General features: G+C 41.5%; 1 protein-coding gene across 3 annotated transcripts in view; it reads left to right on the top strand.

Moving 5' to 3' along the window:
- The first annotated feature begins 686 nt into the window (after positions 1-686).
- MLPH (melanophilin) overlaps positions 687-26,859 on the top strand; it is a 99,210-nt gene continuing 73,037 nt past the window's right edge. For 2 of the 3 annotated variants that reach the window (XM_020802353.3, XM_020802352.3), the window contains exons 1-4: positions 718-955; positions 13,102-13,229; positions 24,178-24,399; positions 26,527-26,681. In XM_020802353.3, coding sequence (XP_020658012.3) covers positions 13,120-13,229; positions 24,178-24,399; positions 26,527-26,681 — 487 coding nt within the window. In that variant the 5' untranslated portion in view covers positions 718-955; positions 13,102-13,119. Of the gene's footprint in view, positions 956-13,101; positions 13,230-24,177; positions 24,400-26,526; positions 26,682-26,859 lie in introns of all 3 variants that reach the window. The other variant, XM_020802349.3, reaches the window with a different exon arrangement.

The raw sequence follows: 26,859 nt of genomic DNA, 5'->3' as shown, positions 1-26,859 counted from the left end.
ACTGATAATGCCACTCATATGTTTTGTAAAGTTCAATCCAGCATTAGTCCTATTCAGAACAGATGCTTTGAAAAGAAAGTAAAGGTGGTCACAGCTAGTCTAAGTCCCATCAATTTCAACTGGTGTGCTCTAAGTGTGACTGAAGTTGCATTTCGCCCCTTGAGTAGTTCCCCCATTCCTGTGATGTGCATTAAAGTGCCCTTATTCAGGATGAGTTTTAATGGAGTGTGCAATTTTATAAAATCTCTCAGATTCCTAGAGGTAAATAAGAACAGTTCTTCTGGATCAGCCCCAAATGCCATCTAGTCCCACATCATGCCTCACCCTCCTCCCTTCCCTTCCTTTGCTTCCCCCTCCGCTCACTCTGCAACCAGGGCAATGTTCAGGCTGCCTCAGCGAACCAAACACGCTCCTTCACCTCCCCGGCCTTGGAGGGAGCCGCCGCACCTCTGCCTACATTCACTTTAAAGCAATGCCAGCCGAGAGCCATCACCTGCTTTACAGTAAAGAGTAGCAGGGATTTAACCTTTCAGGCTCCGTCCAGAGGTGTTAAGAACCACGTCTGCCTGGGCCAGTTGCCGCCTTCAGGCGACGCCGAGGGTCTCCCTCACCTGCCTGGGGGGGGGGGGGGCGCGCGCGCCAGGGCAGCTGCCGGGGCCCCTCCATGGGCGGCGCGCGCCCTCCCCGTCGCCTTTTCTCTTTCTCGGGCAGCTGCACCAGCGGCAGCTCCCCCAGGAAGTTGACTCTGAGGCACGCGCTCATCGGGCCATGTGATCGCTGCGCACCGATTAGGTGGTTTGTTCTGGTTAGCCCTAGGCTAGGGGAGAGGATGGGAGCCTGGCATTACAAGCATGTGATAAAAACATATTTTCACGCCACTTCTAGGACAGGATTTCCACAGAGAGAGAGAGAGAGAGGGATCTGAACAACACCCAGTCAGCACTACTCTTGCAAGGTAACAGCAATTCTCCGTAACGAAATTCGATTAGGGCGTGAGAAGGCATTTGGGTGAGAGGTGCTGGGCTTAGGTTTTCGCTTGGCAGGCAAGTATCTCGGTGAACTTTGAAAGGCAGCGGAGGCAGGGGCTGCCCGGTTCTGGCAAAGAACGAAAAGAAGGGGCAAAAGGAAGGAAACCTGGGGGAAGGGGCGATGGAGGGGGAAGGCCGTCGCCCCCCCCCCGGTTCTCTGGTGGAGGAGGGAGGGCGGCGTCCCTGGCAGGCTGCCCCCCCCCCCCCGAGAGAAAGGGCGACGCGGCGGCTCTGCCTCCCTGCGGGTGCCGTGAGGGCCACAGGGCGCCACCTGAGAGCGACGCACCTGTGCTCCGTGACACGGCATGTGGTCGCCTTCTGAACGAGGCGGTTTGGGTGGCTTGTGGGGCCCAAGATCAACCTGAGTTTTCATAACCTAACTATTTTTTTTTATTTTAACTGCACGGTGCGAAACCAGCGCATGCAGCGGGGGATAAGCACCTCTTGAGTCTTCTTGTCTGATAAAACCTAGTAACAGTCTTCTGTATTCTGAATGCTTTTCTGCAGATTAAAAGTTATCTCCTTCCCCCCTCCGTCTTTTACTGTTGAAGCATTGTCGTTTGAAATATCGTTTTCCCATTAATAAATGCAAACCTTGAGGATACATTGTATAAAATGCATTTTTTCCATAGCTACTGCCTTCCCAATGAAGGTTTGTTGCAATGAAATATTATAAAAGTGAAATTTTTGCAGGTGTAACTAAAGAGTGTGGCACACTCGTTTTTGTGTTTGCATCTGTTTTCATTATTAAAATAACATTAGTTTTTGGTTCTGTCCAACTGCATTATTAGAACAACTCCTTTATGAAATGTTATAAAAGGTCAGTTTACCAAATAAACAAAAGTGCAATTAATATTTAGTAACCGAGAAACCGGAGAAATGGAGAAAAATAAGTAAATCACACAAGCTCCAGTCAACCCATGTTTTTCAGATATAGAGATGAAATGCTAAAAGAACTGTTTTGCATGCTCTCTGTATTTCAGAAATGTTTGCCACTAAACATTTGGTCAATTTGTTAGACTAACAGAAGTGCCAAGTATAAGAGAGCTTGCTAAGGTCAAAAATATCCAAGAAAGCAAATACCTTTCCATTTGTGATGTGCCATGATTGGAATGAAGGCTTGTGTATGAGAAATCAAGGTTCATATCACTACAGAACTAAAAACTTCACTGTGTCAACTGGCTGTCATTTGACCTGGCCTGCCCACTCCTTATTGGAGGGGCAGAATTCTCCTGTGATCTCTGTAGGAGAAATGGAACATTTCAGAAATCTATTATTAGCCTAGTTTGCCCTTTCCTCTTTGCTCATTAAATGCTACATTTCTAAGAATCACATATACTGTAGATTTTAATACAGATAATGTTATGCAACAGTCCTTTTTTTTAAAAAAAAATTGTTTATTTATTGTTTTGTTTTTGCCTGATATGCTAGGACAAAAAAATACAGCTGTCTTTTCTGAAACTATGACTATGGTGTTTGAAAGTTTATTATTATTACTATTAGCTTTCTTTCATGTGTAATAAATGACAGATAGCTATGATCCTTTTTAGGTGCTCTAATCTGTAGGGGGTTGGAAAGAGATGGCAACTCTCTGCTTTTTTTCCAAGCAGCACTATGATTGTGTGTTCTTCTCTCTCTCTCTCTCTCTCTCTCTCTCTCTCTCTGTCTCTTTCTGCTTCTGCTTCTTCAAATCAGTATGGAGTGCCATAATTATGAATCTGACTAATGTGTATTGACCTTGTAATGGAGTCACAGTTGCCAGCCAATAATAGCCTGGAGGTATCCACAGCTTTTATCTCCTCCCCCTCTCTGTCTATTTCCCTTCTCTCTTATTATGTTATGTGCCATCAAGTCAGAACCAACTTATAGGGACCCTAATAGAGTTTATGGGTTGTCATAAGTCAGAATTGACTGGATGGTACAATATTATTATTATTAGTGCGCTGCCATGGATGAACAGGGATTTGAACCCAGGCCTCTTGAGTCTTAGTTCATCACTCTATCTACTGCACCAAGCCGGTTATCCCATCCTTCTCTTTAGGCTGGCTACCTTGTACTAGTGCAGTTTTCTTAAAGCATCCTTCCCCAACATGGCACCTTCCAGATGTTTTCTAACTTAATACCATCTGCCCTGGTCATTAGCCATGCTAGCTATGGCTGATGAGAGTGGGAGCCTGAAGCATCTAGAAAACAGCACATTGGGAACAACTGGACTGGAAGCATTTCAAATCAAGCCATGTCACCTGTGTGTGTACTAAGGCCATGGGAAATGCTTTCCATCCTGCTTGCTGTGCGTTTCGTGCCCCAGAATCTGAGATGCTGCAGTGCCAGCCCCTGTGTTTTAAGCATAGCTATAAAACAGGAGCAGCCTCTTCTGTTAATGCATCTATTTGATTGGAAAAGAGCCCTCCCTCTTTTACCTCATTTATGCCTGATAGCAGTTCTTATATTCTTTTTACTTTTTTTTTAGTTTGTGAATTCAGTTTTGCATCATAATAAAGGATCTGTTTGTTTGTTTGTTTGTTTACTGTACCCGTTTCATTCAGCCTTTCAGAGCTATGCATTAACTAATTGGCACGTTGGATAACTAGTAGCCATGTCGCGAACACAACTGCTGTTACTTTACTGCCTGTTGCTGTCGTAGTGGAAAAACCAAACCTCTTGAAGGAGAGAGAGAGAGAGAGAGAGAGAGAAAGAAACTTGTGCTATGACCATAGATGGGCCCAAAACTCTGAGAAGCTGTTGGAAAATTGCTGGGTCTCTTGGAGTAAGAAAATACATAGCCTCAGCTCAGTTCCCTATTAAAAATAGTATAAAGAAATTTGAGAGGCCTTTTGTGCCCAGTTATGCCCTGAAGTGGGGAACCTGCTGTACTTTATAGGTCCCCCCCATTGAATCCAGATTCAATCCCCACTCCCTCACACATACGATGACAACTGTGCATACCTTTACTTTATCCCATCTAAGTCAATAGCTGCCATTTTCCCCAGTGAGGTGCTGCTTTCTGGAGGGGTGGGGACAGGAAGATGCTGGTGAAGAACTATTTGTTTGTCAACAATGTATTTTTTCAGTACTGATCAGATGTGAGGCTTTGCTGGCAAACCAAGTAACTTATACTTAAAGGTTTGTGTTGAATTGAGTGGTTTGGTTCTCACAAACTGGTGAACCTGAGGAAAAAAAAACACTGATAAGCCAGATAAATTTTTGAAATACATTTTTAAAAGATAGTATAGATATATTAATTACCAGGAAATAAGGCACCAGTTTAAAAGAGAGAAGAATCATATGTTAGTCCAACATTTGTTTGGTAGGTACAATTGCATGGGCATTTTAATGGTCTTTGTAATATTCCATTAACTCCGTTCTTGTGTGGATTACAGAAGTGACGTCTACCCAGGCAAGCATGTTGAACAAAAGTATTTTAAAAGAGAGGCAAGGAAAGGAGAGTTAGGGTGGTTTAATGAGAGAATGCGGACCCTCCCTCTCTATATCTATAGAACAACTATTAGAATGACAGATGTTTTGCTAGATGCATATCAAGATAGTGTGGTTGATTTCATTGCCTTCCTAAGTAATCTTTGGTTGGCTTTTTCATTAGAAAAAAACGGTTAGGAAATCAGCTGATGGTCATGCTGAATCTATTTTCCTTTTAATTATACGAGACAGTGTTTTCCCTGTATGCGCTGAATGATCTTCTTGTCAAGCTGTAAAATTCCAGTAATGAATTGTTGGCTTTATATCTGAACCATCTTGTCTAAGAATATTTAGAATGCCCATTGTTACATTGTAAACATAACCCATTTGAACCTGTTTTTAATATTACCTGTTTCCTGTATGACCTGGGCCAATAAAACAACTCTTTTGTTGCCTAATTTATTAACTAGCTATTATATATTCTGGAATTCTACCAACTTTAAAACATGCAAAGTTGAAAACTATTGCATATTGAAGAATTAATCCTTTAATGAAATGTTGCTTACAGAAGTAAATGGAAGGTCCTCTGTGCTTGTTTTTTTAATTTAAGTCAGAATTTATTATTTATTGATTTGATTTGATTTGATTTGAATTGTAGCCTGTCCATCTACTGGCAAGTAATTACTATGGACAGCTGTTTAAAAATAACAGAAATGTACAAACAGAATTAAAACAATAAACATACAAAACCCACTCTTAAAAACCTCCTGTCTAACAGGCATCACTAAATATCAAGATGGTAAAATTAAGAAAACTGAATTAGACGTTAGACAGTAAGCCAACACCATAGGGCAGACATGACATTACCTCATTAAAAAAAAGCGGGAGGCTAACATTTCCAAAGGCCAGGTTTTTAATTGCTTCCTGAAGCTTAGGATGCAGGAGCCAGATGGAGCTGCACCAGACAGGCATTCCAAAGTAAGATGGCCACTACCAAGAAGGCTTGGTTTCTTGTTGTCAACTTCAGGGATAGGTGCTATGCCAGGTAACAAGGATCTAAACGATATTTATAGGTTAACATGGGCCCCTTGAATTAGGCCCAAAAGCCTATTGGCAGTCAGTGCAAGCAGGCCAGGCCAAATGAGATGTGTTCAAATTTGGACATATCAGTGACCAACCTGGCCACCACATTCTTCACTTGCTGCAGCTTCTGAACTGTCTTCAAGGTCAGCCCCACACAGAGAGTGTTGCAATACTCAATCCTCAAGATTACCATTGCACGAACCTGTGATAATAGGGACCTTCTGTCAAAAAAAAAAAAAAAAAAAAAAGACAAAAGTCTGCCTGAGATGGAAAAAAGCAGATTTGGCCATGGCCAACATCTGATTCTCCTTTGAGTGGGCTGGGTCCAAAAGCACACCATGATTGTGAACCTAATCCTTTAAAGGGAGAGAGACCCCACTGAGATCAAGTAACAAGCCCCCTAATTGATCCAGACACCCTCCCAACAGAAGGATTTCCTACTTGTCAGGATTCAGCTTCAGCCTTTTAGCCTGTGCCCAGTCCACAACCACAGCCAGGCAGTGCTCCAGGATTTGTATAGCTTCCCCTGCGGAAGAGGAAAGGGAGAAATAAAGTTGTGTGTTATCAACATACAGCACTCTGTATGTAATGGCAGCACTCTTCAGTTCTCTGGATGATCTCCCCAATGGCTTCATATAGGGCTTGGAACAGCAATGGGGAGAGATGATCAACCCTTGTGGGACACCACATTGTAGCACCCATGGGGATGAAACAGCACCTCCAAGCTGAACCGTCTGACACTGCTCACCAAGGAAGGAACAAAGCCAACGCAGTGCTGAGCCTCCAATCCCCAGCCCCAACAACTGGTCCAGGAGGATACTGTCATTAACGCTATCAAAAGCTGCTGAGAGATCCAGGAGCATAAACATGGCCATACTTTCCTGGTCATCCTCCCATAACAGGTCATCTAGCAAGGGGACCAGAACTTTCTCAGTCCCATGATGCAGCCTTCACCCCGATTGAAACGGATCCAAACTATGAGTATTCTCCAAGAACATACCAGATTGGGAGAAAAGAAAAATTCTAGTATATACTTTCTTTGGGATAATTGGTTTAGTTGCATCAAGGCCTTTCTTGTGCTGATAATTATTATTTATTGTCTTTTCTAGATAATCTTGCCTTCTAATCATTTTTGCCTCCAGAGATAGATCAGGCTTCATTTGCACTAGACCCACTTGTTTGTCTTTCTGGCACAAGGCTCTCCTCCAACCCCATATTTCAAACAATTTTTTCCCTGTCAGCTTTCTTTATTGTACAGCTTTCACAGTTGTATATAGTGACTGGGAAAACAATAATGTGGATGACCTTGTCATGGTCTCCAGTGACACATGCTTACACTTGATCTTTTTCTAATTTCTTCATTGCTACTACAATAGGCTGTAAAAAAAAACATCCCCCACCTAACTTAGTAGCGCATGCACCTTTGCTTCCCCCCCCCCCAGCAATAATGGATCTAAATTTCTGGAGAAGCGATTTTGATTTAATATTAGGAAGAACTTCTTGACATTAAGAACTGTTAACAATGAAACAAATTCAGGAAGTGATGGATTCTCCTTCATTGAAAGTTTTCAAGTGTGGGTGAATAGCCATCTGTTTTAGCAGTGGATTTCCTGTTTCTACAGGGAATTGGGCTTTATGGCTTCTGGGCTCCCTTCAAGCTCTATAATTCTGTGCTGAAATGGTTAAGAGAGGATTTTCTTTTCCACCACTATGGTGTTACCTTCAAATGGTATTGTAATCCTTGACCATGCTGTTTGGAGTTGATGAAAGTTGGAGTTTGAAAAATCTGGAGGGTACCAGGTTGCTTTCTTTGTGCTGTAACATTCTGTCTCACCCCACCTACATATTGAATTGGCCTGCTGTGACAATTAATGCAAAATATGCCATAAAATTGCTCAGATAATTTCTGATTTGTTTGTTATACTAGCAATGATATCGGAAGCATGTAGTTGCATTTGGTAGCGTCCATGTTCAGAATAGATACAACAAGAATGGATCACTAGATTAGTGGAACATATGTAAACTCATTTTTAGTAGGTCTGTACTACTTGGGACTAATATTACTGGATTTAACCAGCCTACTGCCACATGAAAGACTCACACTAGAGTAGACTCATTGAATTTGTGGGGATTTGGTAAGTCAACTCCTCCATAATGTCTATTGATTTAAATGTGTCTACCCTAGTTGTAATTTATTACAGTAAAGTCACTCACAGCTAGAGTAGGCCTATTTGAGTCAATGGAATCGGTAGAGGAGTTGACTCATTAAACTCCTCATTGCTTCAGAGAGCTTACTGGAGTTAACATATTACAGTAAACAACAGGATTTCAGCCACTGCGTTGAAGTTTATAACCTGGTTGTTATCTCACAAAAAGTGACGAAACAGAAGACAGTATTGTCTATACAACATTGTCTGTATTATGTAAGTGACACAATGGGCACAAACTGTGTTCTGCCAATCTCTCTCCCTCCCTTCTCAAAAACTCCTTTTGCAAAAGGAAAGAAAAAAGAAATGAGTATTCTGTGTGTTGATTGTATTCTCACGGGGCCTGATCACATGAGCCAGATGTACCTCAGTTATACCCCAGTTATATTGCTTCATAAATTTCTGGTCACACAAATCATTTCGCCGACCAGTGGTATCACTGAAGTTTATTTCTTTTGGAGAAGTTTATTTCTCTCTTTCAGAGAGCCTCGTGGCGCAGTGGTTAAACCATTGTACTGCAGCCAAAACTCTGCTCACAACCTGGGGTTCAGTCCCAGGTAGCCGGCTCAAGGTTGACTCAGCCTTTTATCCTTCCGAGGTTGGTAAAATGAGTACCCAGCTTGCTGGGGGGGGGCAATGTGTAGCCTGTATAATTAACTTGTAAACCACCCAGAGAGTGCTTGAAGTACTATGGGGCGGTATGTAAGCAGCACGCTTTGCTTTGCTTTGTTTTATTTTATAGCGAGGATGTTTTAATTCATTCTGTACTCATATTGCATGTGTGCACACTTGTTTGCAAAGGGCTCAGGTTTCTGGGCACTGTGAGGAGGGAGAACCAGATTAGATTAACAGGGACGTCTGTGAACCACAGTATGATTGTTAGCTACAAATGTCAGGTGCTGTCCCGCCTCTCCCTGATCGCCCCTCCTCACTCCTTTGCCAGATGGGACAGGGCAAATGAGGTGCAGAAACCAGCTGGGGGAGGAGGGGATCTCATCCAGGCCCTTCCAGAGGGCCCAAATCAGAGAGGAAAAAGTCATGATCCAAAGCATTTCCCAACCTCCCATACACCTTCGCCCCAGATTTCACCTCACAACTTCCAGACTCTTGTCTGCAGTCTGTTTTCAACAGGCTTGTCCAGGGTGTGGAGGGATGGAGAGTGTTGTTTCTCCTCTGTCTTTTTTTTAACCCTCTGCTCTTGCAAAGTCTCATGCTCTTTTGCCAAGCGCTCGGGTTTCTAGGCATTGTGGCCACTTGATGGCCACTGCGCTTGTACCCTTTACATTTTTTTCTGTCATCAAATTGGCAACTTCTGTCTCCTTCTGAGCAATGTATTCATGTTTTTGCTAACAGCTTGAAGGAGAAATCTTCACTCCCCTCTTTAAATGGGTGCTTGAGCACAGACATTGTTTGCTTTGAATTGTAAAGAAAGGAGGGTTGCTCCTCCTCTGTCTTTTTAAGCCCTCTGCTCTTGCAAACCTGCCAGAGCTGTAGACACCATCACTCCTAAATGCCCTCTCCACCACAGAGTCCGTCCATGTCTTGGTTTATCCAGCAGTTGCGGGCTATGAAAAGGAGGAGGAAAAGGAGAAGGCTAGATAACTTTTGGAAGTGGAACCCGATGGGTAATAAGTTAAAAGCTGTCAAGGTCGCGTCTAACCTTTACCTTGCTAAGTTAAAGGTTTCCAGGAAAGCTTATTTGCTATCCTGATAAGCAAAGCATTCAATCAGCAGGCAGAACTTTTCTGAATAGTATGTGATCTATCTGAAATTGGCCACAATGATTGGCCTCCATCTAGCATTTCTTGTAACCAATTTGTAGCATTTTAAAAATCAAAAGTGGAGGCCATCTGCCAGGATCTTGCCTATTTGAAAACAGTGGATTGAGCTGAGACATCCAGCACAGCACCTTGGCTACTGAGAATTGCTCAGTTTCAACCTGTGAGGTGGACAAGGTCCTTGATTGCTGTCAAGCCACCTCCTCCTCCCTTGACCATAACTGGCCTGGCTAATCAAAGCTGCTGGCCCGGTGACAACTGAATGGGCTACTGAAATAATAAATGGGTCTCTTCTTGAGGGCATGGTTCCTTTTGCCCTCAAGGAAACATTCATTAGGCCCATTAGGAAGAAAATGAGTTTGGCGGCAGACGATCTTGGCAATTATAGGCCCATCGCCAACGTTTCTTTCCTCAGTAAGGTAGTTGAGAGGGTGGTGGATGATCAGCTTCAGGCCCTCTTGGATGAAACCAACACCCTGGATCCATTTCAGTCAGGCTTCAGGCTGTGCCATGGCACGGAGATGGTATTGGTTGCCCTGCTGGATGATCTACTTAGGGAGGCCGAAGGGGGCAAAATGTCCTTGTTGGTTCTCCTTGATATCTCAGCTGCCTTTGATACTGTTGACCATGGTATTCTCCTGGAGAGGCTCTCTGAGTTGGGTTTTGGTGACAGTGTTCTTGCTTGGCTCTGGTCCTTCTCAGAGAGTCGGCTTCAGAGAGTTCAGCTTGGGGAGAATGTATTGGCCATGTGGTTCCTCACTTGTGGGGCACCGCAAGGGTTTGATCATCTCCCCAATGCTGTTTAACATATATATGAGGCCGCTGGGGGTGGATGCCATCCGGGAATGTGGAGCTTTGTATCACCAATATGCTGATGACACACAGCTCTACATCTCCTTTGTTCCATCTGCAATGGATGCCGTTCTGTCCCTTGAACACTGCCTGGAGACCGTCTTACAATGGATGCAGTCTTAAAATGGATGCAGTTGAATGGACTGAGGTTGAACCCAGACAAGACGGAGGTCTTGCGGGTGGGCGGTCCTGATGTCAATAAGTTGGGGGGAACTCCCTCTTTTGGAGGAGTGACTTTCAACGCAAAGAATGTGGTTCGCAGTCTGGGGGTCCATCTTGACCCAACGCTTACCATGGAGACCCAGGTAACGTCTGTGGTTCTGTCCCCCACTTACATCTTTGGTGGATCACCCAGCTGCATCCCTATCTAGACGCAGCAGCACTCACCATGCTGGTTCATGCACTTGTAATCTCAAGAATAGACTACTGTAATGCTCTCTACGTGGGGCTTCCCTTGAGACTGATGCAGAAGCTTCAAATGGTCCAGAATACAGCGGCCAGGCTATTAACTGGGGTGAAAAGATTTCACCATATTTCCCTCACCATGGTCGCCTTGCACTGGCTACCTATTCACTTCTGCATCAATTTCAAGGTGTTGACTATTACATACAAAGCCCTAAATGGTTTAGACCTTTGATACTTGGCAGAGCGCTTTCTTCCACCTAGTTCTGTCCATATCACTTGTTCTAGTCAGCCAGGCAGCCAAGAGAGGTCTGAAGGGAAAAAACTGTAAGTTGGGCCTTCTCGACAGTGGCCCCTCATCTCTGGAACAACCTACTTGTAAAGATCCACCTGGCCCCTCGCTGAGGGCCTTCAAGACCAATCTGAAGACATGCTGTACAGGCTGGCCTTCCCTACAGCCATCAGTTAATCTATCTTTTTTTTTCTTTTTTCCTTTTTTTCCATCTTGGATTCTGCTGTTAATTTGGATCTTATTCTTAGTACATTTATATTTTCATAGTTTATTTTTTATATTTTGCGTAAACCGTCCAGAGTAGACGTGTTCTAGATGGGCGGTATATAAGTTTAATAAAATAAATAAATATCCCGCTCCTTTGCAAAGGGAAAGGAGAGGAGGAGAGAAGGCTCGGACCTCTGTATTGCACCACATATTTTTTTTAAAATAAAAGTAAGTGGCAGCACTGCCCCAGGAAACATCAGGGACAATAAATTGATTCCACAGTGTAGTTGGCATACATATATATATACCATTTGACTGTGATTCAGTACAACAGAGGTATGAAAATAATTGATAAAACCGAGGTTCATTTGGCTGGTATGATCAGCCCCCCCCCCAGGCATATTTAGGGCGAACATAAGCGAAGGCTTTCTCTGCAGCTGCTCCCAGATTGTGAAGTGTCCTCCCTCTGGAGACAAAGCTGGGCCCTCCCCTTTCTTCTTCCAGAGACTGGTAAAGATGTTTAAAAAAAACCCTGGCTTTTAAATTGCATTGGTCATTTAAGTTGGACTTTTTCGTGATTTGCAATATACAGTAGTGTTCTTTTAAAAGGTTTGTTACAGTGTTTTGGGATAATTATTTTTATACTCTTCCTTGTTTACATTTTTAACAGAATAATATGTTGTGTTTTTAACTTGTATTTTAGTTATTGTGAGCCACCTTGAGTCTCTTTATGGTAGCAAAGAAAATAAATAAATAAATAAATAAATAAAGCAAGCAAGCAAGCAAGCAAGCAAGCAAGCAAGCAAGCAAGCAAGCAAGCAAGCAAGCAAGCAAGCAAGCAAGCAAGCAAGCAAGCTCCGGGAAGGATCAGTTGAACCAAATTCTGCTGCTTTTTTTTCATAATGTGTAGGGTTGCCATCCCTGCCCTTTCCAGTTTAAATGAGTTTGTTATCTAGATAGTTTTCTAATTCAGACAAAGCAAAAAGCAAAGAACAGTTTTCTTTTCCTCTGTCTTTAAGTGTCCCAATATCTAAGGTCAGCCCATGACTCTGTTTTTCATTTTTCCTTTGAAAGAGGTAGCAGCTAACAAGTAATGCCTCTAGTTGCAGCAACACTGAATGAAGTTGGCCCGGTTGTTCGGTGATCAGCAGACTGTCTTGGCAGACCTTTATGTCTCTTTATTGGCATCTTCATGAAGTTCATTTTACTGGCCAGCTTCCTGCAAAAGAAACATCTGAACTGGAGTTTTGATTCCAGAAAGAAATCAACACAATTTATAATCTGTACAGTATATTTTTTTAGGGCAGAAGGACAAGATGGTGTGACGATTAACATTATTTTTAACTCTTTATAAAGCTATCATAACAGATATTCTCTGAGTGATTCCTGAAACAGTTTCATTGTTAAAGAAAAAAAGTAAAGTAACAAAAGCTATTAAAAATTAAAACACCTCCCCAATGATCAGTTCCCTCCTGTCACTTGGTATAGGCTATTAGAGCAAAGTTTGTGCTGATATATATGACAGAAGGCAGTCTTTGTTGAAGGACATTTGTTATATTGTATTTCTAGGCAGAGGAATGTAATGTCTCTTGTGGGCCTTGGTCACAAATAGAAGAATAATTGCTACCTCACCTAAAGCAAATATGTATGCTTAAGGAGCACATGCTATACTGTTGAGCACTGAGAAGTCTTTTCTCATCAAATGAAGGAGGATGCATTGCTAATCTGAAAACCGTCCTGCAAAAAGTAGTACTTTCATTGGGAAAGCAAATATCACCTTAGAATACCTACCTCTTCTTTTGTGATACAGTTTACGTTACTCTGCTGTTGATTTTCAGGTGCTCTGATTTCTAAAAATGGGAAGGAAACTGGACCTTTCCAAACTGACAGATGAAGAAGCCAAACATGTTTGGGATGTAGTTCAGCGGGATTTTGAGCTACGTCAAAAAGAGGAGGAACGTTTACGGTGAGTGCCTAAAACATGGAATTCTGAATTGGAGCTTCTCTGATGATTCATCAAAGAAGAACATGAAGAGATGTTTAACTTTCAATGTGCCAAATGAAAAACAAATGAAATTAGCAACTAAAAAGATTACGGGATATAGTCTGGGTGTTGACATAATAAAACGGGTTTTATTTGTAGTATTATTGTATTGAAATGTAAAAGGTGTTGATTTTTAAGCCATGGTTGTTGTATATTAAATCTCATGAGACAAAAGCAGAAGAAATTTTATTTAATGATGTTCAAGGAACCCTCTTCCCCCCCCCCCAATATTTAGTGAACAACTGCAAAAATTGGCCACTGATGTGGCATCACTACAGCACAGCAAGATCAATATTCTCATTTGAGAACAGAAAGTCAGAATGTTTACCTTATTTATGAGTATTAAAGTGCTTTCACAAAGACTGGACCAAACTAGTGCTAGTGAAAGTTGGAGAATGGCTTTAAGTTAATGAAGACGGTTCTAATTTCATTCTCCAGCATTAGTAGGGCCAAGATCACTGGTGTTTGGGATGAGTGAGACTCAGATTGTTTGATGATGTTTCTGTGGTAGAAATGTGAGATCCAGTTGGTACCCCAAGGAATATATGCCTGCTATGGACTCCTATAACCAGAATGAGATGTGGTTCTGGAAATCTCTTGAAAGACAGTCCGCAGAAAGCACAGAGAGCTAAACTGGGGAAGGGAGGAAAATTTGGCACAATTACTAATAGATCATTGGATTAAGTCTTTCGAGTAGATGATGAACAGAATGGCTTCATACATATGTTCCTGGCATTCTTTTTATTTTAAAAGAGCTGCAAGAAAGTAGAGGGCCTGGCTGCAAGACTGGCAGACAGGATAAATGTAAGTGAATTGCAAGCATAAAGCAGACCATTTTTTTTTTCAAATAAAAGTCTTGAGAGGCAGGACAGAGACATGCCTTGATCAAAGAGGAACAGAAAGTGGTTTCAAGGTAGAGGGAGCAGTGCAGTAGAAGCTCTGGGCTCATGCAGGGTGGCCGAGGATACCAACAGAAGAGAACCACATCTTGTGTGCAGGCATGATACAGTTTATTATGAAGTTCATTAGGCAGAAGGAAAGGCCAGATACTTCAAACTGCTATAGGCATGCCAGTTCATTTTCATGAAGTTTCATCAGTTAGTGGAGACAGTTGAAGGAGCTGATTGTTTAGCCCTGGTCTAGATGACCATGCCCATGATCTATGCTCCCTCTGGCTTTGCATAAAAGGATCTGATTAGAGTTACAAGCCTACTTATTCCTTTACCAGGAGATCATGCTTGACAAGACAAGTATACTGCATCTGTATATTTTGCCAGATTGGACCATGCCGTTATGAAATCATGTATGCTGGGCACATGATTTCCAGGAAAAAAAAGAGGTAACCTGAGTTGAGCCAAGCAAGTGGTCAGTAGTTATTTAAAGAATGTGCCTTGAGATTGACTATTCTACTGCCAACTCAATGTTCTTTTCCAGTGATAAGTAAAATTGTGCCTTTTTTAAAACTATAACTCGTGGAGTACTCTGGTCAGCATGGCAGGTAGTCCAGAACCCTAATCTTTCCTGTTTCTCTTCTTTTAATCTTTTATGTTTTAGCTGAAGGGCAGGTGAGGAAGGAGTAGGGATGAACTCCTTGGCCAGATCCACAAATCTAATGCAATTTGTGACTCCATTGTAGGGGTATCTGGCTCATGCCTGGATTGTGGAACACTCTTTGTCCTTACCCAGACTTGTCCCTCGGTGCAATTTGTATTATTTCGACTCATGAAACATAATAGGGAGTGACTGAGAACTGAGGCCTCCCCCTTGTTTATAATCCTACATTGGACTCTCCTTTTGTATTCTGATATGAGAGAATGTGAGAGACATAACACGTTATCAAGTACCTTTGCTATTTAGATACAGTACTTCCCTTTTCTTGTGACAATCAGCCTGTTAAGTAGACTAGGCTGGGAGATCTGACTAACCCAACAGGCTGAGTAGGGAAATGAAAACCCTCCAGTCTGTGGCTGAGTTCTTCAACCATTACCCTGCCATGGTTTCTGAAAGGCCAAATGTGCTTGGGATGTAGTTCAGCTGAATCTTTCCAAAGTATCTTGTCTCTGTCTCTCCTGGCCAGCAGAAGAAATTCTGCAGAAATTTAAGTGGACTGATTAAAAATTGTAGGTTTTATTTTAAAAATAATAAATTTACATACCTTTATGACCCACCTAAATGCTAGATTCTATTCCTATGTTTGCTATGGGGGGAGGTGTCAGTGTGATTCAAAACGTTTAATTGTGATTAATCATGCCCACTGTATTCTTTGTATTGCTGTCTGAAGTATAATTTATTTTTCCAGGCAAAGTCTGTGGCTGCATGGATCCTGTGAGGAATATATCAACAGTCAAAATAGCATGATAGCCTGGAAAGAACGGCTAATTAAATACAGAATAGTCAGCTAACATATTCAGAATGCTAGAAGGGTGTGCAAAGTGAAGAGTTATTTTTCTTTCCTTTTCTCCCACCCACCCCCTTTTAAAAAATCCTCTCAGTACTGGACAATGGAGAACTGTGGGAGAATTGGAGGTTCAGGAAAGGTTAATAACTAAAAAAAGAGGCCTTTTCAACATGATAGAATTTGAGGGTTTTAGCACACAGGCCAAGTTACCCAATACCACAATATATGCTGGGTTTTTCCTTGACAAACTAGCTCAAGGATGTGAAAGGAAAACATGTTGCACTAAATTTGGGGGGCAGAGAAGGAAAAACTTAATTCACTCCTGTTAAAGCAATTATTTATTTTAAGGGAAGAGGCAGGACATGAATCATCAGCATGGGAGGATCCTTTTAAGAGTACATTTACATTATGGCTTTACAGTATCCATAATCAGAAAAAAAATATTTTCCTATGTCCATGGTGAGCAGACCGTACTATGAGTAGTCCAAGAGAAAAAGCATTTTTAGCACAGATAATTGGCACAAATCTTAGAGGCTCTTTATGTTCTAATAAACACCACCCTTTCTTAAAAAGAGTGCTTGCCAATTATAATGTTCACAATATATTTTCCAGAAATATTGAGTGGCTTTTTTTTTGCACTTACAGATCCTGGGAAAGAAGCAGAGTACTAAAGCTTGGAAATAAAATATTAGAATGAATTTTTATTAATAATAACTGAATTAACATTCAGTTTGTTACTTTTTTCAGATCAACAGAAAAAAGTTTAAAAATTAGGATTTTAAAACATTAAATAACTGCTGCAAACAGTTCCACTCTTTGAAAATTAAATGTAATTTAAAGACTCTACTCTTGCAAGCTGGGGGTTGGAGGGAGATCTGAACGTTTGACCCTGCCAGTCAGGACCCAAGGACTTTCAGGAGAACTCTTTAATTCCTTCCTAGCCAAAGAGATTTTCTGTTTCTAGTGTATGAATGTTTAAAAAAATGTTTTTAAATAATAGCAAATAAATATTCAGAAGCTCACTCATTTAATCTGTGGAAATATTGTTTTCTGCTTTGTGGTCGGGGATGATTTATTGGGTGCCTATTTCACCCACCGTGTCACTATACAATTGTTTGATAAGTGAGTGGAAAAAATCCTCCCAAGATGCTATGTGCCATCAGGTCACTTCTGATATGTGGTGATGATGAGCCTGTTCAGACTGGCTGTTTGGGGGGTGGGTGGGTGGGTGGGGATACAAAGGGTCTGTTGAAGTGGGGAGGAGGAGTGACGTGCCATTTGGCACACTTCTCCCATCCCCACAGCGAAGGGCTCCTTGTAGCCTGATACGCTGTCAGTTCCACACTTTACCTGATTATCTGCAGAGGCACAGGGGAAGTGGGGCCTCTTTTCCCATGCTGCAGATCCATTCAAAGCAAGGTTTATCCAGTTTACTCATGAGTAAAGAGACAGCAGCAGAGACAACTGCAGTTTGCAGGGGAAAAGTTGGGGAGACAGAACAGAGGTAACCCCCCTTTTCTCTGCCTTTCTCTTCTGTTGGGGTTCTGCTGGGGCTGCACAGCCTTGTGTGGGCCAAGCCCATGGAATCACCATAGCCTCCTTCCCTGCCTTTTTCTCATGACCATCATCCAAGGGGCTGGGGTGACTTTCCTTTTTTGTTTGTTTAAAAAACAAGTGGTATATTGAAATGGCAGTGCCTCAATCTAATACATCACAGAGTTGTCTCCTCAGTTAACACTACCCCCAGTGTCATTTTGGTGAAAGTACCTATCCACAAAGGCTAAAGAAAGAGCTATTTTGTATCTCAATGAATCATGCCAAGTAGATTGCATGCCTTAGCCAGTTTGGTGTGGAACAACTCTTCAAGGGGAAGGATGGATTGTTCTAAGTACAAACAAAAGTAGGCGGTCTTTTCTTTCATGCCAAAGAGTGCCATCAGAGTTCCATACATCACAACTATATGTGTAGACAGTAATGCTATATGAGTTACTGACTTCCAAAATGTCCTATTATTAACAGCTTTGCTCAGGTATTGCAAGCCAAGATCATCTCATGTTAGATTATTCTCTCTTCCTACTGCACCCGCTTCCTAACAATGTCTTTTCCAATAACGTCAGTTCAGTTCTTGCGAACTAACAGCAGTAGCTTCTTCTATTGAGTCAACCCATAACATGTTGTCTTCTTCTTTCCCTACTGTTCCACCTCACTTTTCCCAGTAATATAGTATATTCCAGTGAATTGTATATTTCCATTATATGTGTGTGGTCAGTTGTTCATTTTTGCTCTAGTGAGAGCTCAGGTTTGACTTGATTGGGCACCCATTTTTCTGCTTTTCCGCCTGTCTTTCATATCTGTGCAGCTCTCCTCCAACATTACTTTTCAAATGAATTGATTTTTCTCCCTGTCTTCCTTTGCTGTCTTTCTTTCTCATAGTATGGATGATTTTGACCTTGATTTTCAGTGACATTTTTTGCAAACTCCAACTTCATCCTTTTCAAAATTTCAAATGCCAAAGGGACATCTTCTGGGAAACATGCAGGCAACATGTCCATAGAGCTTTTGGTCTGATGCAGCTTTTCTTTCTCAGCTTGCCTAACTCAAGGAAAGACCTTGGAAATTGGAACATAGCTTTTTAGTTTGCATTTTGTGAAGTGGGCATGGCTACATTAGTTTACCTGAGAGGTTAAAGGGTTTTTGTGTTTGTAAGGATTGTGCACAGAACCCACAGGTATTAAGTACAACAGCACTGAACGAGCACAGACATTTTGTATGATGCAACACATTTTGGAATTTAAACCTGGCTTTGGATGTTGGTGAATTTAATTCAGTGGAACAACTGGCAACTTTGTTTCCTTTTGATGACTGGTTCTGAAAACACTCTGATGGAATCACCAACTGTTGTTATGAGGTATCAAATTGCTTCTGACTTATGGCAACACTGTGTTAGTGACTTTCAAAGGTGCTGTCATTGACAGGCCTGCTCAGCAAACTCAAGGCATGGCTTCTTTTCTTGAATCCATCGACCTGTTGTTTGTTCCCCCTGCTTTACTTTGCCTTCAACTTTTTCCAGCTTTCTTGTCTTTTCTAGTGAGTCTTCTCATGATGAGCTTCAATTTAGTCATGTTTCCTTCGAGAGAGAGTTCTGGCTTTATTTGTTTAAGCATCCATTACCATGTTTCAAATGGATAGATTTTTTTTTCTCTATTGACTTTCTTCACTGTCCAGCTTTTGCATTCATACATAATAATCAGGAGTTCAGTAGCATCTTGGTCTTGCTCTCCAGTGATACAGCCTTACAGCTGAAGATTTTTTCTAGTTCCTTGATAAGTGTCCTTCCATGTCTCGATCTTTTTCTGATTTTTTTGGCTGAAGTTTTCATTTAGATTCATGATTGAAACAAAGTATAAAAATAATTAATTGTTTCAATGTCTTCATTGTCAGTGCTACAGTTATGTTATTCTTCTGTAGACAATATCTTGTTCTTTCACCCTCAGGAGTTGTTTCAAGTCATTGCTTCTTTCTGACAGGAATATGCTGATCTTACATTTTTAATATATCTTCTACCGGTTTTCACTCCACCTTTCCATATAATATACTCTGCATACAGATTGAACAGCAAAGGAAGTTTGCTTTGCTTAATGGGACATTAATGCAGTGGTCCTATAGTTAATGAACTCTTTTGGTGTTTTCTGTCTTCGACATAGGAATGTATATTGAACATTTCCAGTCTGTGGGTTATTGTTTTGTCTCTCATATATGTCTGCTCCAAGTTATGCTGTCCAGTGTTACATAATGACATAGCTTTAATGCCATGCCCATTTTTTTTTTTTTTTTGTTCCCTGGTGTTTCTCTCAAATCCATGTTTCCTCTTGGCAGTGGCAGAAATCATCATTGGATCTTCTTTTACTTATACTCCTACTGCCTTGGTACAGTTTTTTTAAGCTAAATAGAATTTTAAGAATGCATTGTTTTTTGTTACAGCTTATACAGGGTGAATGTTAAATTGAACATAGGACTGGATTTATCTAGTTCCTCCTGCTCTCTTTCCCTTTTTGTTGGCTTTGTGTTATATATTTCCAGATACTTCATACCAGTGGGATACTTATTTAATAAGTGTCCCAAACAGTGAGGTGACTGTGATATTTTTCCAGATGCATTACTGTTTAATTTTCTTCAGCCTTGGTTGGGTAGGTCCTTTCCAGAAGTCAGCACCTTTTTGTCTGGCCTTGTGGAAGTTTTTGTGCATGACCATATTTTCAGACTTTGTGAAAATTTCTATACAGATCGCCCTTCTATTTCTGCTAAAACAGAAGTAGAAAATACTTTGGTGAAGTATTGTTAGTTAATGTATGATAAGGGCAATGTTAATCATTCCAAAAGTTAAAAAAAAGTTTCCAGCTTACATGAAAAAAAGCCTTCAGGGGCCCATCCTACAAATCAAACATTACACTTCTTAATCTTACTCCAAAAGGCAAACAGAATGTGGTGCATAATTCAAGCCGGGCTGAAAGCAAATAGGAATGTATCAGACAACCTGGCATTTCCTGCACTAATATAACTTTGCTCAGAGATGTTCGCCCTGACTGGTAGGTGAGCAAAATATGTGGAGTTCCCCTCCCCCCAAAAAATGGGTGTCTGAAATCCTCCTTCAAATCAGTTGTCAACAGTGGATTTACAGTGCATTTCCTCCACTATCTCTCAAAGGCCCTGAGTTTTCTGTTTTCAGCTGGTATCAAGAAACATTATTTATTTGGTCAAGTCTTATGGTGACCCCATAAATGAGAGATCTCCAAAATGATTGTCCTAAACAGCCCTGCTCAGATCTTTGAAACCAATCCTGTGACTTCCTTTAGGAAGTCAATCCACCTTGTATTTGGTCTTCTTCTTTTATTACTGCCTTCAACCTTTGATTTTATTGTCTTTTCCATATTTTTGTTTTGAATATATAAATATTTGAATAATCTCTGAAAGTGATTATCATTTGTATGGTTACCATGAACAGCTCATATGTACTTGAGTGTTGTTGTTGTTCTCAAAACTCATTTTATTACCCCAAGTGGTTAATGTTGTAGAGAATTCCAAATTCTGTAGAGAATTAAAATTTCCAAATCAAGCTTTGTAGCTGTGAAGATAGAGGACACCTTACTTATAGTAAGGTTCCCCTTGACAATTTTTGTCCAGTTGTGTTCGACTCTAGGGGGCGGTGCTCATCCCCATTTCCAAGCCATAGAGCCAGCGTTTTGTCTGAAGACAATCTTCCGTGGTCACATGGCCAGTGCGACTTAGATTTGGAATGCTGTTACCTTCCCACCGAAGTGGTTCCTATTGATCTACTCGCATTTACATGCTTTCGAACCACTAGGTTGGCGGGAGCTGGGACGAGCGACGGGAGCTCACTCCGTCACGTGTATTTGATCTTACGACTGCTTGGTCTTTTGACCCTGCAGCACACAAAGGCTTCTGCGGTTTAGCCCGCAGCACCACCACGTCCCCTTACTTATAGACTAGTGAATATATCATAAAACCAAGAAGTCTTATATTTTTGTTCAGTAGGAAATAAAACAGCTCAGAAATTTGTCCTTTAGTAATGTTAATAAAAGAAATATAGACATTTGGTGGGTTCTCAGGGTGACTTTATCTCATAGCATGTGAGCCAGTGAAGGAATCAATAAATCAATTTTTCTTCCAATGATGAAATCAATCTTTCTGTCTTCCCTTTCTTTATTGGTACCAAAGCATGGCACACGTTTATAGTGCAATGTTTCTGGGAAGTGAAGGATGGACTGACTTCATGCCTTTGCCCAGGGAACTTGCAATGCTTTCCCACTCTTTGTGGAGGTTCCTTGTGTGTCCCCCAATAAAGTCTTTCATTAGCAACAAAGTGCCACTGACATGATCCCTGCTGCACAGCTCAACCTGTTCAACAGGATTATGGTCACAGTACACTTTGAATTTTGCACGGCCTCTTATGAAACCACTATTGCACAAAAGCATGTTTGCAGAAACCATGATTTCTCTTAACTGGAAAAAGAACACCTGCCATTTGTTTCTTAGAGCCTTGTTCTTATCTGTTCTTTTAACAATGGCAGTCCCTGACATAAAACCTCTTCTGTGCTATCTCTGTCCTTGGCCTGCCAGCTTTTGTGCTGCTTTCATTTGTCTACAGGGTGGATGGTACAGTAACAGAATCCTGGCACTGCCCTGACTAGCCAGTAGCAGTATGCATTCAAAAATGGCGGAATGCTGGACAAAGCTTCTGACTGGCAAGATTGAGTGTTTGTACACTGACGCCACTCTAACTATATATGAAGTGATTTGGAAATATTTGCTGTGACTTGTACAGGTGCTAAGTACAATTACATGAGAAGGTCTTGAAGTACAGATTCCCAAGTTGCTTTCAGACAATGTCAACCTACACAGTAAAAAAATGTGGTTTTGGAATATATAGTAGACAGTGATGAGATTGCATTAAATAAATGGAAACCCATAATGTTTTTCTGGGTTACTAAGCTAAACAATGGATGTAGGTTTTGACAGAATTCCAGAGGGATTTGACAGTAACCACTGCCTCTCATTTCCCATACTGCCACTTCTAGTGTCTGGTCTTTTAAAAGCAATCAGTTGGTTCTAGGTTGAGAGATTTTCTCAGTGCCTTCTACTATCCTGATTCAGAACTTCTTCTTTAATGCATTCCAGCCACCATCAGAAAGGCCCTGGTAAGGGGGAAATGGGTGCTCCACCACCATGCCCCATCCTTAGAGCAAAGCTGACCCACTCTCCTGTCCATGGGTTTTGGAGGAGCAGTGGACAGTACTTTCCCAATGCACAGAAAACTGGGCGATGCTCTCCTCATGCCTATGACCACGCTTCTGACTCAGATGCACTTGGGCCCAAAAAGGTTCGCCCTAAAGGAACCTCTCCTGGTGAAACCAACACTGACCCAGAAGAGATGCTGGAGATGCCCCTGGCAACACCAGCATCCAGTCCAGCTGGTACAGGAGCACTACATCAACCAGACACTACTGACCATTGTTGAGGGGTGCTGGGGCTAATGCAGAGAATGCAGCCCCAGCTATAGACATTGGGAAATGGGAGCTTGTGCATTGATCTGAGCCCCACAAGGGAAGGTGGGCAGGGAAAATGTACAGGCTTGGGACACAACAGCCCTCAGGTTAACTCTGGACGTGTGTAGGACCAGGACCACTGCTGTACTCAGTTCCCCTTCGCCACTCTGGGTGGATTCTCTCTGAGCCTGTGATGAGTTTGTATTAAATAAATGGGACCTATGATGGAGGAGTCACTTCCTGCCACCCCTCCTCCTTGGCAGAGGTGGACATGGCAGGGTGCATAGGGAGAAAGTAGCCTTGGATAAATATCTGGTGGTTCTAGTCTTGAAAGATATGATAAATATCTCAGGGACAGAGCGTGTGAGGCAACTGACTGCGGCCTTAAGAAATACAAATAAAAAAGTAAACTTTCTCCTAATTATGCAGCAGATAAAATGGTTCAATCAGAAATCGACACAGCAGATTGGCTTCAAGTTTCCCTTAGTAGACCAACCCTTGTTTGTTAGTTTATCTCAATTGACACTATCTCATTCACTCAGAGACTCTTGTAATGAAGAAGTAGAAGTTCTGTTTATGTACAATTCTGCATAGATAAAAACAAACACATTGTATAATAATGTTAACTTGCTACATCACTGAGCTTAACTGGTTAATTAGCTTCATTAGTGACTAACTGACTAGTTATAGAGAGGAGCATTTACTGTGGTTCAGAGATTTAGTGCGGTTCGCTGGATTGGGCCCACAGGTGTTTCACAGGTGCTCTGGACTCCGCGCTGCGCCTCCTCTCGCGGGCGCCCATCAGAAGCAGTACTGTGAGCTTCCCTCCCCCTCTTCCTCCTTTTTGTGGGCACTTGTGAGAGGAGGCAGGGTGCAGAATCTGGCGTGCCCGTGCAATACTTGTGGGTCTGACCCAGCAAACCACGCCAATCTGCCTTTCTCTAATCCATAACAATAAAAGGGAGGGGCAGGATTTGTGGTTGGTTGGTTGGTTTTGCTTTTGTTTGTTTTTTATTTGTTTGTTTGTTTGTTTGTTTGGCTAAAACCAATTGCTCTTAACTGCCCTTTCCAAACCAACCAACCTCACTATGCTCAATATGTTTGCAGTACAACAGGGACGGCTTTCAGCAATGCATATTTTCCTTGGAAAATCTGTTGTTTGCCAGCTACTGAGAATATTCCGGCTGAACTCAGAAGGAACAGGGAAGCCTGGGAGGGGCTGGGAGATTATGTTGTAGGCCCTGCTACTCAGAATCAGAGGGCATCAATTATGTGAGCCCTGACTCCACTATAACACTTTTTCTGACAAAGCTCACTTAATATAAAGTATGTGTGTCTTAAGCACTCCTAATATGCAAGATTTATTTGTTTGTTTGTTTCTTTGTTTGTTTCTCCATCCCCCCCAAAGGGAACTGAAAGGCAAGATTGAAAAAGAAGGTGCAAAGCGAGAACTGTTATCCAGTCAATCCCACCTCAATGAAACTCACTGCATCCACTGCCTGCAACCATTCAAGTTCCTTGTGAACAGTAAACGTCAGTGCTTAGACTGTCATCTCTATACCTGTAAAAATTGTAGCCGCTACAATAAAAAGGAGCACGGTTGGGTGTGTGATTCATGTCGCTTATCCCGGTAAGTTGTTCAGCCAGTGGACTGCAAGGGTATGTTTGTGTCTTTTAAAAATACTGTCCAGAGCAGACACTTAAATGGGAACTATCTTACAATTTTAACACAGCAGGCAAGAATTCCTTGTGAAGTATGGGAGGTTTTCAAGCCTTATTCTCCTAATTCTGCCAAGAACATCACTGTTGATTGATTGACTGATTGACTGACTGACTGATTCATTCATTCATTCATTCATTCATTCATTCATTCATTCATTCATTCATTCATTCCCATCAGTCTCCTACTAATTCCTAGCTGTAGTTCATTCTTAACAGAATAGAAATTGGAAGGTAGGTATGTAGGAAGGGAGAAGCTGTGTTGCAGAATCTTTTAAGGTTCACTTTTCCATTGTCGAAAGAAGGGTGTGTGGAATTGTCGCTATTGCACTTTAATCCCACCTTCTCTGTTGTTCTCTAAGGATGCATCTTACAAGGTATTCTCTGTCTTGCTCTAATAAGGTACCATGTGCCTCAGTAACATATGGGTTGAATTAGTGATCCATACTTCTTATCAGGCTACCTTTTAAGAGTCTTTTGAATCTTCATTTAATCTGCTAGTAGGACTGCTATTATCTTGCCTCCCATAGCTCAAAGCCCATGAGTTTGTTTAAGAACAGTGGCTTGCAGATGCTTGTTTTGATCATCTCATTAATCTTAACACTTCTAAGAATTGGGTTTTCATCTTTGCAAATGGATAAATATTTAACATTAGGCAAGTTGCAATCAAAAAAGATCCCTGGAATATGAAAGAGTAATTTAGTGGTTGTGGTCATATGGTAATAAAAATGGTGCAGAGTATAAAATAGCATAGTGCTATGGAAGAATCTGTATCAGTGCTAAGGCAAACATTCCATAACATAAAACCAGTGATGTGAGAGACCCTTAAAAGGTCCTAAATCCCATTTCTTCTTGTTCACATACAGTAATTTCCGCTTTTCTCACTCTGTTGGCTGTTTCGGTAGCATTGTCCCAATTCCTCCTTAAGTGACACTTGGATACTCAGAAATCAGGTACTAGGCATAGCAGTGTTATGGATCCTATTTAGCTTGTTTTCCTTCTGACAATGGAATTTCATCAGAGGTATGTCAGATATCAGATTTTCAAATGAAGCCTGCGTTTACCATCCAATTACCTATTCTAGAATGGAGCATAGCTAAATGCAAGATATGGAGATAAGGAAAATCATGTGCTATCACCAAGATCTCTATTCATTTTTCATTTTTATTATTTATGCCCTGCTTTTCTCCCTAAGAAGACCCAAGGCAGCTTACATTATTAAAACAGTATGCTATAAACACTCTAAATTATATTAACATTAAAAAGAAATCAAACCACGGTCATATTAATAACTGATTCATAAAACAATTTAAAACAGTTTTTAGAACACATTTTAAACATAAAGTTGTACAAACACATTTAAACCTCCACCCCATAGGCAGCCAGTTACTAGGGGAAAAGCCTGCTTGAAGACAGTCTTTGCCTGCTGGTGGAAGCACAGCAAAAAGGGAGCCTAAATATGTACTGACAAGGGTCAGGGACAAATTAGGCTTGCGTGCATCCTTTCTGTACTGATCATTATGTTCTGGTGCATCCTAACCTATTACGGATCATTCTAAGAACAGTTCTCTTGCAGAAGTCCATGGACCTAAAGGAGGAAATTCCTTTTACGTTCTGGTGAAGCTTTTTCCTAAAATCAGTCCCTGCATTTCACTTAATCATCTCCAGTTCTAAGAATTTGGTCACCATAGTCTTTTTTTCCCTAGAATACATTTTAGAGATAAGCCCACATCACATATGTGTAAGGCATTCACACTTTGCAGCTTCTGTGTACCAGGCTGTTGGTTTTTGCATGGCAGATTAGCCTTGTTGCTTGACATTTGTGTTTTCAGCACAAGACATCTGAAGAGAAAATATTGTGTGATGGTTTGTTTGTAAGACATCCAGAAGAGGGCCCGTGGTATGGTCCAGCTCCTCTACATGTACTCCTAGATCGTAGTCAATAGTAAGGTGTTTATAGAGCTGTTATCAACAAGAATGTTTAACCGATTCATGCCGGCTGATGTGTGTATGGTCCTCTTTTTCTTATCTTGGACAGGATTGCAAGGACTGGATCTCTGGAGTGGTATTATGAACATGTGAGATCTCGCTTCAGGCGTTTTGGAAGTGCTAAGGTGATGCGATCTCTCTATGGAAGGATGGCACATGGACAGAAAGGGAATCCTACCTTGCTTGGCACGGGCAGAGGTCTTGGTGAGATTCTCTCTATAACTTTCAGAGTGCTCTGAAGAATCTGCAAAATATTGGGTACTGGGATAGCTCTTACCACATGTCACTAACTGTCTCTGAGTAACTAGAGTCTGTTCTAAACATCTGGAATTAGTAGCATGACTCCCAAACCAGAGAGCAGTTTTCCAACTGGCGTGACTCC

The sequence above is a fragment of the Pogona vitticeps genome, chromosome 1 (assembly GCF_051106095.1).
Source record: "Pogona vitticeps strain Pit_001003342236 chromosome 1, PviZW2.1, whole genome shotgun sequence".
Taxonomy (NCBI): domain Eukaryota; kingdom Metazoa; phylum Chordata; class Lepidosauria; order Squamata; family Agamidae; genus Pogona; species Pogona vitticeps.
This window is presented reverse-complemented; position numbering and strand designations above follow the sequence as displayed.